Genomic DNA, 16,981 nt, shown 5'->3' with positions numbered 1-16,981 from the left:
CCAGAGCGAGCGAAAGGACCAATCGCATGATAGCATTAATGCTACGTAATTATTGTGTAAAGCTACAACGCACAGTGAATGCGTATGCATGTGCAGTAGGAGAGAATATATTGACATTTCACATATAACTTATAGCGATGAGCCGTATAACCTCTTTATTGCGAAGAACATTTGGGATGGTAAAAGAGCATATCGGCACAGATCATTTAGGAAATAAATATTACTTCATACCCGAGCAGAAGTCATGGACGGGTAGGTCATGCATAAGACTTTGACGAGTAATCTTGACCTGTTTTAAACCGAGTAACAGCCAATTTGATACAAGTTTTTTTTATCAGATATGAATAACAATCTATTTGGTAGTACGTCAGGATAAAATTAAATGGAGAGATGAAAATATAATAATGATAATAGTGTTATTGAGAATCATTAATGTATTTTCAAAATGTTTAAAATAAACAGTTTGAAATAAATTAATATATTTTGAACTGTAACCATTCTGTACAAAATCCAATTAACCTCTTTTCTTGGCAATTGGTTATAGATAACCTTTTTGTTATTCTGTTGTTGGTGGTTTAAATAAACCCAATACATTGGTCTCATCCCAATTCTTCCTTGTCTTCTTCAGGACGGGTCATTCGGCCGAGACGCCTAGTAGAAGCAGCAAATCCAAAAGAGTTTGAGTACATGGAAGGAAGCATTCCTTCTGAATGGGATGGTAATAGAGAGTCAGTAATGAAGCTGACTGTAAACAAAACAAATATTATATTTTCATGATAATGTCAACCTAATATTTGTATTCAGATAGTATTTCTGTTCTATTTTGTTAAAGGGTTAGTTCACCCGAAAATGAAAATTCTGTCATTAATTAAGACCTTCGTTCATCTTCGGAACACAAATTAAGATATTTTTGATGAAACCTGATGGCTCAGTGAGGCCTCCATTGCCAGCAATGGTACTTCCTCTCTCAAGATCCAGAAAGGTACTAAAAACAAATTTAAAACAGTTCATGTGTCTATAGTGGTTCTACCTTAATATTATAAAGTGACGAGAACACTTTTTGTGTGCCAAAATAATGACTTTTCAACAATATCTAGTGACGGACGATTTCAAAACACTGCTTCGAAGCTTTACGAATCTTTTGTTTCGAATCAGTGGTTCGGAGCGCCAAAGTCACGTGATTTCAGTAGATGAGGCTTCGTTTACGCGATCTAGAACCACTGAATCGAAACAAAAGATTCGTAAAGCTTCAAAGCAGTGTTTTGAAATTAGCCGTCACTAGATATTGTTGAAAAGTTATTTAGTTTTTTTTTGGCACACAAAAAGTATTCTTGTTGCTTTATAATATTAAGGTTGAACCACTGCAGTCACATGAACTGTTTTAAATATGTCTTTAGTATCTTTCTGGATCTTGAGAGGTTCATTGCTGGCAATAGAGGCCTCACTGAGCCACCGGATTTCATCAAAAATATCTTAATTTGTGTTCCGAAGATGAACAAAGGTCTTACGGGTGTGGAATGACATTAGGGTGAGTAATTAATGACATCATTTTCATTTTTGGGTGAACTAACCCTTTAACTGTTTGTATAAAAAATTGGCCACAGTAATGAAGATGTTTTTCATAAGCCCATAATTAGGTCTTGTTATCATCAAATTATTTATTAGCTTAGTTCTTTATTTAATATATCAATATTTCTTGTCTTTTCTGTTTCTTTTAGCTTGGATCAGAGGCAGGCGAAAACAGCCACCTACTATAGAGGTATTATTTCTGATTACATCAAGAATGCCACTCAGAACTCTTTGTGTACTTATGTAATGTCTAAACAGAATATAAATGAATAAATAAATGTTTTACATTTTATTTTTATTATATCTTAAAATGACAATTTCTATCCCTAGAATGATGTAATGAAGCCATTACTTTAACATGTGTCTGTTTCTTTCTATAGGAGTTGCTAAAGAATGAACGCTACAGGGAGCAGATCAAAATCAAAGCTGGAGAGGCTGAGGAGAGGGATAAAGCCCTGCAGGACAAAGAGTATGAGGAAGGTCTGGTGGCCCAGCCTGTTCAGACTCAAGTCAAAGGTCATGCTTCTGCCACACAGTTTGGGCAGTCTGAATTCAGTGAGGACCCCGTAAGCACTGCCAACACATTCCAGCCAGGGTCCTGGACACCTCCAGGAAACAAAAAATAGGACTATATAAATCCTCCTTTGCCATCTTCAAGTAAATTATCAGTTTAAATGAATTAGTAGTTGTGCTTGTTTTCATTCTTGACAAATATTCAGTACTTTGCTGCCAATTAGGAAACACTGCATGAAATGATAATATTTTTCCAAGTTGAACATAATTGTAATGTATTGTAAACAGGATCATTTCAAAATCAAATTACCAAAGGTAGAACATTGTGCACTTTCAGTTTAATTGAAATGAAATTTCAGAAGTACTGGATGCTTGTTTTTGAACAGCATATGGAAAACTTTCTATCAGTAGAACTATTACAGTGATGCAGATTTCCTTTTGCACTTTATTTAGAAAGTGGGCTGCTGCAGTTGATCTCAAATTATTATGTCCTATCAAAATATGATGTTTAAACACCTTATTTTTAATGTAAGAGTGGGTGTGGCTACTTGAATGCCCAAGGCTTCTGGTGTCAACTGTTTTCAGTTATTTTACCTGAGCAAAATACACACACACGCAAAAAAACGTCTATTGTGCTGCTTGATGTTGCAAACTGGTATTTGTTATTATACAGTTTATTATCTTAATCATAAACACACTGGTTTGTAGCCAAAATAGTTTTACTGTTTACTGCACTTTGTTATTTTTCTAGTTATTTACCTATAGTGGCTAATGAATCAATAGAAATATGAGAAATAGGTGTAAAAAAAAAAAAGTGTATAAAATTCAGGAATAGTGTAGTAATCGCAGTTTTGAGTCACACTTCATGTTAAGAATTTTCTTTATTATTAAAAAAGCAATTTAAGTGTTTTGTGGATTCAACTTGGGGAAAAAACAATCAACCCAGTAAAAAATGGAATGCAGAGTACTGCACAGTAGTTGATAGCACAATAATACAGTGCATTTTCCACTGTATTGATAATATCCTGGAAAAGTACTGCAGTCCTGCTATTGAGATCAAGCAATCAACCCTCCCCTTATATGTTCCCTCTAAGGGTTTACTAAGGCCTCCAGACCCAGTCTTGCTCCAGGTCCCATAAGAACTGTCCGTGGTTAGGAGAGGAGCCATACATCAGGGGATTGGACTATATGTTGACCCCTCTCTGTCCCAAGCTCAATCCTTCTTGGCTCTCTTGGCTTTGGCAATGTTCTCTTGTCGTTTTTGTTTCTTTTTCTGCTCACGCTCCTTGGCCTCGATCATCTTGGCGAGTTTCCATGATAACAGGGCACTGGCGATAAACAGAGGAGTCAAAGCCAGGATAACCGTGGTGAGAAAGCCATAGGGATCTTTGGCTGCCCACTCCACCACATATTCTGCCCACGCTTTGATATCAATCATCGTCCTCAGTCCGTCTTCAGCAGCAGACCCTGGGAAAAGAGGAGAGAGATGTAAAATCACATCACTAAATGCAGGAAGTGTAAACCGTTTTAAACCAAATTCTAAAGTTTACAATGTAGTTGAGACTGAGGGCCAATATTGCTGCAATTGTCTATTTATGCCTAATTGACTCATCATATTGTTAGCTATTTAGCTTAACATGCACATGTAAGAGTTTTTACTAGAGTAAAGATATATGCTTGTTCATTCAGTGCAATAAATATATTTATCACTGATTTGATACAATGGTTAAACCAGTTACAATTCTCTAACCAAGTCTGCTAAGCAGCACTGACAGCTATAAGCTAGCATCACAAAGCTTTCTAGCGACCCTTCAGCACCACCAATAATGAATGAAAATCATACTATAGTAACTTTGCGTACATATCGGTATATAGAGCATGTTAATCAATGTGATAATTTTAAACAAACACGATCACCCACCAGATAAACCGTTCTATATTTACCGAGCAGTTATTAGTTGGTAACGGTTGGTAACTGTCGCCAGACGCCGGAAACACTAGTAGCAGCAAAAGCGGAAGTGAAACTCTTAACTTTTGTTTGCATTGCAGTATGGGAACTGTAGTTGTTTCCCCTAACGTCGTCTGGTAACGGAAAGTGTATTTGGAAAGGAAACCGTGAACCCAAAAGTAATAAACTTTTAAATCTTTCAAAATATATGTAAATGATCATTTTAATTTTATTTCACCATTATTTGCAATTGATATTTTATCGCTGTTAACTTCTCTGTATTTGTATTTGTTTTGTGTATATTACTGTAGAACATGCAATGTTATTAATAAATATGATAATAATAAATAAGTGAAACTGTAGCTTTTTCATCGTTTATGTTGTATTTTGTTATTATTCTTTTGCACCTTTTCATTTTTTACATTTTCTTCTTTCATTTTGACCAGTTAAAGTTTTAGGCACCTTGTAAAATATTTTTATAATGTGTTGTGAATTAACTTTTCCTTATCGTTTCTTTTGAAAAGTTCATCAAACCAATATTTTGACAGCCAAATCTGTCACCAAGGTACAACCAATGGATGTCGCCATATCTATCATGTGACCAAACAAACCATCCAATCACAATCGTCCGAGATGTTCGCGTTGTAATTTCAAAAGCGTGTGAGGAGGATCGAAACAACCTCGGATTATCTGCAGCTCACGACAAGTAAATCGATATATTCAGCAGTTGTATTAAATATAACCTACGAATGCATTCAATAAATCAAAAATAAACTCGCCCGTATATGTAGGAATAATGAAAACAGCTGAATAGGTTGTGGATACATCGTGATCTTTTCAATGAGTTCTCACATCGTCACCCCAGGTCCATACAGGGCCACGAAACTGGTGAGTCTCTTCTGCTTTATTTGGTCAAATATGGTGTGGTGTTATTATTAAATGAGTTTACATGTCAATAACCTGCATGTCCATTTAAAATGAACATTTATTTAGCTGTTCAGTCTTTGAAAAGCACTTTGAGTTGCTACTTGTGAGCTTTAGAAGTGCTTTGTTTATTATTGGGTGTTTCTTCAGATAAAATATGTGATTTATTATAACTATCAGGGTTTTTTTTTTTTTGTATATTAAGTTGACTTAAAACAATTCACCATGCTTTTATCTTTTATTTGTGCTATTTATACATTTTGAACAAAAAAGAGTGGTAATGATAAACTTACAGAAGAATTTTCTTCTGTAAAGCTCAGTAATTTTCTTGGACTTTCTACTAGCCATTTGGTTTTGAATATAATGATTGCAAGCTCTTCATGTGGTGATATCTGTTTATTTCCCAGTGGAATGAAGTGACCAAGCTTTTCCGGGCAGGGATGCCTTTGAAGAAGCACCGGCAGCACTTCAGGGTTTACATGAGCTGCTTCACCGCATCAGCAGCTGTGGACTGGTTACATGAACTCTTGAAGAACAACAGCAATTTTGGACCTGAGGTCACCCGTCACCAGACGGTCCAGCTGCTGAAAAAGTTTTTGAAGAACCATGTTATTGAGGATGTGAAGGGTAGATGGGGCATGGAAGACCTGGAGGACAACAGCCAACTATACAGGTATGATAAAGTGGATATTTTAAAAATGCTTGAAAGATCTTTGGTGGAAAAATATAATGTTTTCTGGTTTAAAATATGTTTCAGGTTTCCATCTACATCTCCACTGAAGCCTATTCCTAACCGTGCCCCCATTTTAAGGAAAAAGAGCATGTCTATGATGGACAGGGAGAGTTTCTTCAAATTCAGAGGTTCTAAGAAATTTGATAAAGAAATATTGGTAAGTTTTGTTGCTCCAAATGTGTTGTTAATGTGAAATTTCTTTTAAGATGTGTAATATCCACTTGCGATTTCACACAGGAAAATGTGGATCCAGAAACTCAAGAATCTCCTATGGAATCATCCTCAGGTGAGACTGAACGCTGCAGGGAGCTCACAGAGGAGGACATTCAAGTCATCTGGAAGAATGTGACACTTACACAGTAAGCCGACCCCCCCCCCACACTCACACACACCATCTGTCACATATTGTTTGTATGCATTGACGTTAACAGCTTTGCACCAAAAGCACTTCCTGTTTGCAGTCGCTTACAAAGAAGTGAGGTTATCTAATGGTAATACTTTGATATATTGCTTGGTTTTAAATGACTGCCTTGGCATTTACATGGTACACAAATGCATGTACAGAAATTAGATATACATTGCCGTTCAAAAATTTGGAGTCAGAAGATCTTGTTTTTTTTAAAGATATAATTTCTATTTCAAATAAATTCTGCTCTTTTGAACTGTTTCTAATCATCAAAGAATTCTGAATAAAAAGCATCACTGTTTCCACAAAACTATTAAGCAGAACAACTGTTTTCAGTATTGATGATAATAATAATAAGAAATGATTCTTGAGTACCAAATCATCATATTAGAGTAATGGCTGCTGAAAATTCAACTTTGCCATCACAGGAATAAATTAAATTTTACTTTTAAATCGTAATAATATTTCACAATGTTATTGTTTTTACTGTATTTTTTTATCAAATAAGTGCAGCCTTGGTGAGCATAAGAGACTTCTTTCAAACATTAAAAATAGAAGCACCATGGTACTTTTTTGTTAATGTCACTGCTAGCTTGTTTTTGAGTTTTAAGTGATTTATATATGATTTATATAAATTCAGAATGATTAACAATAGTATAAAATTGTGAAGGCTGAAGCTAATTTGTCTTTTTTGCAGTATTTTTCCTCCTTTTTCTTTTAAGTATTTTTGCAGTATTTTTTCTCGCTTTTCTGTTATATATGTCTTATTTATTTGATATGTATGACACAAAAAATATTCAATATGATGTTTTACATGAATTTGATTGTCTTTTGAATGCTCAGTTTGCAGAAGTTGGTGGGATCAGGGTCTCTTGAAGATGTTTTGGATCCAGCCCAAGTCAATCCTCAGTTCATTGTGTATAATATGACCAAAGTCAATAAACATGGAGTCGTTTCATTGGAAGATAAGACAGGTAAGCCTGATGTGTATTTCAGCCTATAAAAATGGTGGCAAACATCATATTTTCACATTCTGATTATTTTCTCCTATTTTGTCCCCCCTCTGTAGAAGATTTACCACACTGGGTTTTGTCTGCAATGAAATGTCTTGCAAATTGTAAGTTCTGTTGCATGTGAAATTAAATGATACAATTAAAATAGTATTTAAAAATATAAATATTATTTAACCCATATATATATATATATATATATATATATATATATATATATATATATATATATATATATATATAATTTGGTAATTTAATTGATTTTATAATAATGCTGTTATTTTCCAATCCATCAAGGGCCAAAGTATGACTCAAACCAGTCATCTTACCCAGGATTTGAGCGGGATGTGTTTAAAACAGTTTCGGACTACTTTTATGGTCTTTCTCAGCCATTGCTTACTTATCAGTACTATGAACTCTTTGTCAACATCCTGGGTATGTATGAAGCACAAGTTTGATTGTTTTCCCCACTTCAAGTCTCATTACAACTAAAAATATGTTTGCTTTGAATATTAAATTACATTTACACTGCCTTTCAAAAAGTTAGGGTCAGTAAGATAATTTTTTTTTAAAGATAATACTTTTATTCATGCATTAAATTGATATAAAGTGACTCAAATTTCAAATAAATGTTGCTTTTTTAACTTTTTCTATTCTTCAAAGAATTCTGAATAAAATGCATCACGGTTTCCAAAAAATAATAAAGCAGCACAACTGTTTTTAACATTGATAATATAAGAAAAGTTTCTTTAGCACCAAATCAGTATATTAGAATGATTTCTGAAGGATCATGTGACACTGAAGACTGGAGTAATGATGCTGAAAATTTAGCTTTGTCATCACAGGAATAAATGACATATTAAAATATATTGGAAAAGAAAACAGCTATTTTAAATTGTAATAATTTAATTTCACAATATTACTGTTTTACTGTAGTTTTTTATCAAATAAATACAGCCTTGGTAAACATAAGAGACTTTTTTCAAACATGTAAAAAAAAATATTGCAAACCTTAAACGTTTGAATGGTAGTGTATCAATTTAACAGTTTGCTTAAGTATGGGTTATTATGTCATTTGAGAATCAGGCCTGGGTTGTTTTTAATACTCACACTCCATCCTTTCTGGGAAATGCCTCCTACAGGATTACTTAAACCTTTTGGCTCATAATATTGATGGAACAAACCGTGGAGTCACGCAAAGCCATTTCTACTGACTGCACTGCTTTTGTGGTGTCAGATGATGTTCAAAACTAACCCCGTATGCTCTGTTTTAAATGTCTCCCCAGTGTCTTCTTAAATGTCTTTGCCTGCCTGTTTGTTGTTTATGTTCTGTTGTCTGGTCCTTTGCTAGTTATGTGTGGCTACATCACGACTCCTAAAACTCAAAGTGGAAAGCGTAAAAGCCAGGAGGAACCCAACTGCCCACATCCAGCTAAAACCCCACATGTGAATGCAGCCAACCTGTTCAAATCGACTGAATGCCTCCTGCTGAGCTTAATAAGAAAGGAGGCCTTCGATGAAGCCGATTCGCCCATGAGGGAAGTTTTCAGTTCAAAAGCAGAGACTAAGTTAGAAACCCATAGAGCACAGCAGCCAGTTTTTAGGGCTAGAAGGGCCAGCGATGGAGACAGGCTGGACGGTAGCTATCTAGAAATTCCTCAGGCTCAAAAAACAGAAGTCCCATATGGCAGGCTTCGGTCCAGAAGTTGCTCTTTGGAGGGAATCATTGATAAATGTTCAAAGAACAGACTTTTCAGATCATCTGAAAGCTTACAATCCTGCAGCAGTGATAAATCATCCCCACAGACAGATTCTCCAGTAGACCCAAATCTCAAATTTGAGCTTCAAGGTTCCTCAACATCCAAAAACTCTTGTGTTGAAACTTCCAGCAACAACACAAGCTCCCAACTCCCTTCACATCTTCATCAAACCAGCCAGAGACCCGCCAGGGCCCGGCCCAGAAGCATCGGTAACTTGTTTGACATAGAGGAAAATAGAGAAATGTCTGCTAGCAGCTTTAGCATCCACGCTCCTGTGGCTGAAATTACCATGAGACCAGATTTCACATCCAGCATTGACCTTAGAGGTCCTGGTTTGCACAGTTTGCATGGAAGTTGCATGGATGTTAGGGCAGGTCCGAGCATTAGCAGACGCTGTCAGAGCTCTCTGGACCTGAGCAAACCTGCACCAGCTCGGCCCCCTTCGGCCCCGTTAGAACGCCACTCTGAGCAAAGTAAGAGCATGTTAAAAACACTCATGAACCACGAGGATGTGCTTCTCTGTTTGTGATTGAGCATGTGTTTGTTGTGCCTGCCAGACTAACATGAATATAATTCTTAAAGGGATAGTTCACCCAAAAATTTTAATTCTGTTTTATTTACTCATTCTCATGTCATTTCAAACAAGTGTGACTTTCTTTTTTTGTGTGGAACACAAAGGAGGTACTTGAGTGGAGAAACGATTTTCTTGCTAAATATCTCCTTATTTTCATTTTGGGGTGAACTATCACTTTAATGCTAACTAATTCTATAGCTCACTTTGGCTACTAATGCATACTTTTGTTACATTATACATTTTTATTTTATTCATTTATTTTGCTAACTTTTGGATAGAAAGCCAGGGTAGACTAGGGTGTAATGTATATTTTATATATTTTCTTCTTCTTCTTTTTTTTCTTCTTTTTTTCTTAAAATAGCTTATCACTAGTAAAATATATAAAATGAAGGCAATTTGCCTGTGTTCCAATGTTGACTGCATTCAAAAAAGAACAAAAGCTCCTACCTCTATGTAAGTAGGATATTTAATTGATTACATTTAATTTCAATGTTTAGTATTCACTGCTATAAAATAGCAAAAAGTAAATATTTTAAAGGTTTAGTTCACCCAAACATGAAATTTCTGACATTAATTACTCACCCTCATGTCGTTCCATACCTGTAAGACCTTCGTTCATCTTCAGAACACAAATTATGGTATTTTTGATAAAATCCGATGGCTTAGTGAGGCCTCCATTGACAGCCAGTTCATTAACACTTTCAAATGCCCAGAAAGCTACTAAAAACATTTTTAAAACGGTTCATGTGACTACAGTGGTTCAACCTTAATGTTATGAAGCGACGAGAATACTTTTTTGCGCGGCAAAAAACTGGCTGTCAATGCAGCCAGCTAAACTCAGCCATTGGATTTTATTAAAAATATCTTAATTTGTGTTCTGAAGATGAACGTCTTACAGGTTTGGAATGACATGAGGGTGAGTAATTAATGACAGAATTTTCATGTTTGGGTGAACTAACCCTTTAATAGTTTTAAGGACCCATTTCATGGAATCAGCGGGATTACTGAAATGTAAAATTTATTTTATATACTGTATTTTAAAATAATGCATTCATATATATATATATATATATATATATATATATATATATATATATATATATATATATATATATATATATATATATATATATATATATACACACACACACACATCACTAGTCACAATAATAGAATTCCTTAGAAATACCAAGTAAATGCAATTTATGTGTGTGATTTGATTACATGATGTTTAAGCTTTGTGTGTTCATTTTGTTCATAGTGAAATTATAGTCTGGTAAGTTCGGTTACATGTGGGTCACATCACGTTCCAGGTTTATTGCAGCCTTCATTGGAGCGAGTGGCCATCGAGGCCCTGCAGCTCTGCACATTACTCCTGCCACCTGCCAGCCGCCGCAAACTTCAGCTACTCTTGCGAATGATCTCACGCATGAGCCAGAACGTGGACATGCCGCGGCTGCATGACGTCATTGGAACAAGAACTCTGGTCAGGAAGAGTCTTTTTATCATCATAATCTCACACGGCAATTTTTATTTTTTTTTTGTGCACATTCTTAGGCCGTACACATTACATATGTATTTGCGTTTATGTGTGTGCAGTTGGTGCAGACGTTCTCTAGGTGTGTCTTGAGTTGTGAGGAGGTGGATGACCTGGACGAGCTCTTGGCTACAAGGCTGTTATCGTTTCTCATGGATCACCATCAGGAGGTCCTACAGGTGCCTGTTTACCTGCGCAATGCTGTGGAAGATCACATCAACTATCTCAAATCACTGGTGAGTCCTGACAAACCACATGGAAATTACTCTCACAGTTTATATTTGTTAGAATAATGTTTATTTAAATTTAGATTTATTAGAATATTTACAGTTTATTAACGGTGTTATTTAAGATCATAATTATATAGAACTATAATTAACTACATTTGCATTAAAAAGTTTGGAGTTGGTATGTTTTGTTTTTTTGAATGTTTTTGAAAGAAGTCTCTTATGCTCACTAAAGCTGCATTTATTTGATCAAAAATAAAGTAAAATAGTAATATTGTCAAATATAATTACAATTTTAAGTAACTGTTCTATTTCAATATATTTTAAAGTGAAATTTATTCCTGTGATGGCAAAGTTGAATTGTCGGCATCATTACTTCAGTCTTCAGTGTCACATGATCCTTCAGAAATCATTTTAATATGCTGATTTGGTGCTCAATAAATGCTTCTTACTATTATCAGTGTTTAAAGCAGTTATGCTGCTTAATATTTTTGTGAAAGCCGTAATATATTTTGTTTTTCAGAATTCTTTGATGAATAGAAAGTAAAGAAAAGCATTTATCTGAAATAGAAATTTTTCTAGCAATGTCTTTACTGTCACATTTGATCAAGTTAATGCATACTTACTGAATTAAAAAAATAATTTAAAAAATCTTTCTGACCCCATACTTTTAAATTGTATGGTATTAAAGGGATAGTTCACCCAAAAATGAAAATTTAATGTTTATCTGCTTATCCCCAGGGCATCCAAGATGTGGGTGACTTTGTTTCTTCAGTAGAACACAAATGATGATTTTTAACTCCAACCGTTGCCGTCTGTCAGTCAGATAATGCATTGAAACGGTAAAACCATCTATAAGAGTCAAAAAAACAAGCACAGACAAATCCAAATTAAACCTTGCTGCTCGTGACGACACATTGATGTCCTAAGACACGAAACGATCGGTTTGTGCGAGAAACCGAACAGTATTTATATCATTTTTTACCTCTAAAACGCCACTATGTCCAACTGCGTTCAGCATCCGGTTAGTGAGGTCAAAAAACTGATGACGGAAGTGATGCTTTGCTTCAATGAGTGTGAGACATCACTTCCCTTGTCAGAGCGCATTCAGACCTCACTAACCGGATGTGGAGGGCAGATGGACACAGTGGTGTTTTAGAGGTAAAAAATGATATAAATACTGTTCGGTTTCTCGCACAAACTGATCGGTTCGTGTCTTAGGACATCAATGTGTCGTCACGAGCAGCAGGGTTTAATTTGGATTTGTCTGTGCTTGTTTTTTTGACTCTTATAGATGGTGTTACCATTTCAATGCATTATACGACTGACAGACCGCAACTGTTGGAGTTAAAAATCATCATTTGTGTTCTACTGCAGAAAAAAAGTCACCTACATCTTGGATGCAGATAGGTAGGTAGATAAACATCAAATTTTCATTTTTGGGTGAACTATCCCTTTAAATGATATGGTACTTTTAATATTGTGAGTCATTTTTGCCTAAAGCAAATTGCAACCTGAGGATTAAGAATTAGTCAGGGTTAAACAGAACTTGTGCTTGAGCAAGAGTGCCCGAGGCGTGTTATCAGTTACCACAGAAAATAATTTTGACTCATCCCTCAATTTTTAAAATTTGTGTATGTATTGTATTGGACTTACAATAGATGTCTTTAGGGCCATTGTATAGGAGAAATTAAAAAAACAGAATGTTAAATTGTATTTAAACCAGATTATTCCTGGTAAGAGATGGCTCTGTTTATTCAACCATACAGGGTATTTTGTTAATTTGTGGTTATTCCCCTAACATTCATTTGTATGCGTTCCTGATCTCAGGCCACATGCCCAGGCTCTGGTGTTGCCATGCCGACATTCTCATTCTGCAGGCAGATCAGCACTCAGGAGTTTGAAGAGCAGAAACTGTCTGTGTCCCAAGCTGCTCTTGTTGACCTCCTGGAAAATCTTATAAAGGACAAGACCATGTCTGTCAAAGAGAAGAAAAAGAAGCTAAAACTGGTATTTATTTACTGAACTCATCATATGTCATAAACATCCTGTTTCCACAAACCTTTTGTTATTTTCTAGAAGTAAATATTGAACACAAATTGAAATTTGATTTAATCAATTAAGTATCCTACTATGCTAGCTACTTTTTTACATTAGATAAGTTTATCAAACATCTAATTGTTCTCACAACAACAAAAAATGGAATTTGTGCTTCTTATGCTTAAAAAAAACCGAACACCAAAGTGTTAAAGGTGCAGTAAGTGATTTCTGAGAAACACTGTTGATATTTGAAATCAACCCAAACAAACACAGGAAGTATGGAAGTATGTGAAGTAGGGAAGTATTCAGATGCAGCCAATGACACTCGAAGTTGTCCTGCTACTATAGCTAACATTACAACAGTATATCTGGGTTCTGTGAAGCATAGCAAAACCAATGTTATTCATGTGTATGGAACAGAAACAATGCAACATCAGTGCAACATATCCCTTATCTTTTTCCAGTGATATTCCTCTAACCTCTCATTCTACAGTATTTCTTCAAATCTCCCTCTTGCTCACTCTCTCTCCTCCTCCATCATGAGTGTATACGTCCCCTACTGCTGGCTACAAGTGTGCTGCGGCGCTCTGTTTCTCAGAAATTGCTTACAGCACCTTTAAGTCATAGTATGTTAATTTAATGATGGCCTAAAAGCAAATATACATTTTGTTGTTGTTCTCTCAGTTTCAGAAGGAATATCCTGACATCTACTTGAGACGTTTTCCCACAACAGAGAGTGAAGCTCAGCTTTTTGCAGATAAACCAAAGATAAAACCTCCAATGCTGTTAAGCATCAAGAAACCAAAAACCTTCAGTATTCGAAACTGAATACCTCTTAAAAAGCTCATGTATGAATGATTTTTTTGGGAGACTGTGAGATTAAATACCTTTTATCTGATCTATTGCAACATTAGATTGCATGGGTATAATCTGAACTGTAACTTCATTGAAGTGTTGTTTTTAAGTTTCTTGTGGTATTTTTCTCTCGTGAAGTGACGCTTTATGGTATTTTTTTCCCTCAGTTTCAATACAGATGTCAGTTTTACTGTTATTTATTTTAGGTGTGTGATTTGTTGTAAGTTATTGGGAGCTTTCAGACATTCATATTGTTGTAGTACAGCAAATAAACAACCTGATATGCTGTTTACATGGAATCTCTTTTAAACGAAATGAAGATTTTTTTTTTTTTTTTTTTTTTTTTAACAATTAGTCTTGTAATATTGTTTACGTTTCAGTTTTAGTCTCTTGTTTTGCTATTATCAAATTTTTGTATGTCTTCCGGTGTTTTCAATATTCAGGTTCCACAGAAAATGTTCACTCAGACTTCTAAAGCCTAATATAACAATTTTCAGTGTGATGTGGGAGTTTCCTGGCTAAGCTAGTATGGGCTAATTTGCACTGTTTTTCATCTCAAATTCGCTAATATGTTATTTCTTATTATGTACATATTTTCTGTCTAGTCAGTAATCTACTCGTTGCTTATGTTCCTCTTTTGTTGGTGTGAATTGATCATCTTACACTCAAGATGGATCATCAAAACTGTTTCAGTGGCTTGCGTATGAAGAATGAAAGCTTAAATTTGGACCGAGATTGATTTTATGTGTCGTCATGTATAGTTTTACTGTATTGAGTAAATGGGAATAAGTGAGCCAGATCCGTTGCATTTTATGTTATTTTATTGTATCACCCCAAATACTTTTGTAATACTCTTCCTGATCTATGCAATAAACTTTTAAAATAAGCTTTATCTTACTTGTGTGATATTTGATGTTTATTAAGTTGGCTTGAAAAAGCCAACTTACTGTTATGCTATTTTCTTCTGAGACTAAAATTTCAACTCCTCCTAGAGCTTTAACTCTACATACTCTAAACTCAGGTCAGATCTTCAGACTGTTCTGACTTAGTGTGTGCTATATCTTTTCTAACTGATCGGACTTACGGTTTTCCTAAAAAAGACTGTTAAAGCTCAGAAAAATCCCATTGACTTTCATTGACGGAATGTTCAAATGAGCCAAGACTGTTCAAACTCCAACTGTCAAAATTCAAATTTAAACTACGGAAGGCTATTAGACTCAAACTCAATTAGACTCAAGTGCCATTCTATGTACTATTTCTAATCTCACTATCTATCTATCTATCTATCTATCTATCTATCTATCTATCTATCTATCTATCTATCTATCTATCTATCTATCTATCTATCTATCTATCTATCTATCTATCTATCTATCCATCTATCTATCTATCTATCCATCCATCAAACTAAATCTATCCATCCATCAAACTAAATATCTATCCATCAAACTAAATCCATCTATCCATCAAACTAAATCTATCCATCCATCAAACTAAATCTATCTATCCATCAAACTAAATCTATCTATCCATCAAACTAAATCTATCTATCCATCAAACTAAATCTATCTATCAAACTAAATCTATCTATCCATCAAACTAAATCTATCTATCAAACTAAATCTATCCATCCATCAAACTAAATCTATCTATCCATCAAACTAAATCTATCTATCCATCAAACTAAATCCATCTATCCATCAAACTAAATCCATCTATCCATCAAACTAAATCTATCTATCAAACTAAATCTATCTATCCATCAAACTAAATCTATCTATCAAACTAAATCTATCTATCCATCAAACTAAATCTATCTATCAAACTAAATCTATCCATCCATCAAACTAAATCTATCTATCCATCAAACTAAATCTATCTATCCATCAAACTAAATCCATCTATCCATCAAACTAAATCTATCAAACTAAATCTATCCATCCATCAAACTAAATCTATCTATCATCAAACTAAATCCATCTATCCATCAAACTAAATCTATCTATCCATCAAACTAAATCCATCTATCCATCAAACTAAATCTATCTATCAAACTAAATCTATCTATCCATCAAACTAAATCTATCCATCAAACTAAATCCATCTATCCATCAAACTAAATCTATCAAACTAAATCTATCTATCCATCAAACTAAATCTATCTATCAAACTAAATCTAGCAACACGCTAACAACCACCCGAGTACCTTAGCAACCACATAGCAACACCCTAGTAACCACCCAGAATACCTTAGCAACCATCCTGAGTACCCTAGCAACCGCATAGCAACACCCTAGCAACCACCCCAAGTACCCTAGCAACCACATAGCAACATCTTAGCAACCACTCAGAGTACCCTAGCAACCGCATAGCAACAGCTTAGCAACCGCATAGCAACAGCTTAGCAACCACACAGACCACCCTAGTACTCTGATCAAAATTACTAAACTAAAACTGAAAACTTTTAAAACTGCTTCAAACTTTCTGGACCGGCTTTTTCAAGCCAACTTAAAGTTTGTCTCGACAAACTTTTTTATCTAGTTATTATTATTATTATTGAAGAATTGTCAGCATTTGAAAGATATAAACATTTATGCATATGTAATTTTAGTCTCTGATTTGTTAGGAGTGCTGCATTGTGGACCTTCATCTGTATTCACATCCAGTCTCCTTTTATGAATGACATGGTGCTCCGACCGTAGAAATAAAAATCATTTGTCATCCAGGGAAGTAAACAAAGAAAATGTGATTAATGAAATGCCTTTTCACATGCCACATTCCTATGTCTTTTGCTAGACTATAGACAATAGGCAACTTTTTGTATTATAGACTGTTTATTTTTACTGAAATGACAATGTGACAATACTTGACAATACTTTTTTTTT

The 16,981-nt window shown here is 34.8% G+C and overlaps 3 protein-coding genes across 5 annotated transcripts; 2 read left to right on the top strand and 1 right to left on the bottom strand.

Annotated features, from left to right (window-relative positions):
* Window positions 1-35: 35 nt before the first annotated feature.
* On the top strand, window positions 36-2,248 carry ndufaf2 (NADH:ubiquinone oxidoreductase complex assembly factor 2). The gene is made up of 4 exons (XM_048209093.1): window positions 36-252; window positions 629-718; window positions 1,719-1,759; window positions 1,950-2,248. The coding sequence occupies exons 1-4, from the start codon at window positions 138-140 to the stop codon at window positions 2,193-2,195; spliced, it is 492 nt and encodes a 163-aa protein (XP_048065050.1). The 5' UTR covers window positions 36-137; the 3' UTR covers window positions 2,196-2,248.
* A 696-nt stretch (window positions 2,249-2,944) lies between these two features.
* smim15 (small integral membrane protein 15) lies at window positions 2,945-4,164 on the bottom strand. 3 transcript variants are annotated; one of them, XR_007187385.1, is made up of 2 exons: window positions 4,027-4,164; window positions 2,945-3,549 (listed from the first exon to the last, which is right to left on the bottom strand). XR_007187385.1 is itself a non-coding variant. In XM_048209094.1 (2 exons), the coding sequence occupies exons 1-2, from the start codon at window positions 3,960-3,962 to the stop codon at window positions 3,296-3,298; spliced, it is 273 nt and encodes a 90-aa protein (XP_048065051.1). In that variant the 5' UTR covers window positions 3,963-3,965; the 3' UTR covers window positions 2,945-3,295. The 3 variants fall into 3 exon arrangements, 1 of the variants encoding a protein (XP_048065051.1); XR_007187384.1 differs by having other exon boundaries at window positions 4,004-4,141; XM_048209094.1 differs by lacking the exon at window positions 4,027-4,164 and adding an exon at window positions 3,944-3,965.
* A 438-nt stretch (window positions 4,165-4,602) lies between these two features.
* Window positions 4,603-14,988, top strand: depdc1a (DEP domain containing 1a). Its single transcript, XM_048210285.1, has 12 exons — window positions 4,603-4,918; window positions 5,362-5,627; window positions 5,712-5,844; window positions 5,925-6,046; window positions 6,937-7,067; window positions 7,163-7,210; window positions 7,401-7,538; window positions 8,455-9,336; window positions 10,751-10,923; window positions 11,037-11,210; window positions 13,032-13,211; window positions 13,926-14,988. Exons 1-12 carry the CDS (start codon window positions 4,871-4,873, stop codon window positions 14,067-14,069), a joined length of 2,439 nt encoding a protein of 812 aa, XP_048066242.1. The 5' UTR covers window positions 4,603-4,870; the 3' UTR covers window positions 14,070-14,988.
* Window positions 14,989-16,981: the final 1,993 nt, after the last annotated feature.

Source organism: Megalobrama amblycephala, linkage group LG12, assembly GCF_018812025.1.
Source record: "Megalobrama amblycephala isolate DHTTF-2021 linkage group LG12, ASM1881202v1, whole genome shotgun sequence".
In the NCBI taxonomy this organism is placed as follows: Eukaryota; Metazoa; Chordata; class Actinopteri; order Cypriniformes; family Xenocyprididae; genus Megalobrama; species Megalobrama amblycephala.
This window is presented reverse-complemented; position numbering and strand designations above follow the sequence as displayed.

What these genes read in the sequence shown, in the direction of transcription:
- ndufaf2 (XM_048209093.1), top strand. Translation starts at nt 138, where the DNA reads ATGAGCCGTATAACCTCTTTATTGCGAAGAACATTTGGGATGGTAAAA. An exon ending in CGAGCAGAAGTCATGGACGG is followed by an intron (nt 253 to 628) that starts GTAGGTCATGCA and finishes TGTCTTCTTCAG; the next exon opens with GACGGGTCATTCGGCCGAGA. An exon ending in AACAGCCACCTACTATAGAG is followed by an intron (nt 1,760 to 1,949) that starts GTATTATTTCTG and finishes TTCTTTCTATAG; the next exon opens with GAGTTGCTAAAGAATGAACG.
- depdc1a (XM_048210285.1), top strand. Translation starts at nt 4,871, where the DNA reads ATGAGTTCTCACATCGTCACCCCAGGTCCATACAGGGCCACGAAACTG. An exon ending in AATTTGATAAAGAAATATTG is followed by an intron (nt 5,845 to 5,924) that starts GTAAGTTTTGTT and finishes GATTTCACACAG; the next exon opens with GAAAATGTGGATCCAGAAAC. An exon ending in TCAACTATCTCAAATCACTG is followed by an intron (nt 11,211 to 13,031) that starts GTGAGTCCTGAC and finishes TCCTGATCTCAG; the next exon opens with GCCACATGCCCAGGCTCTGG.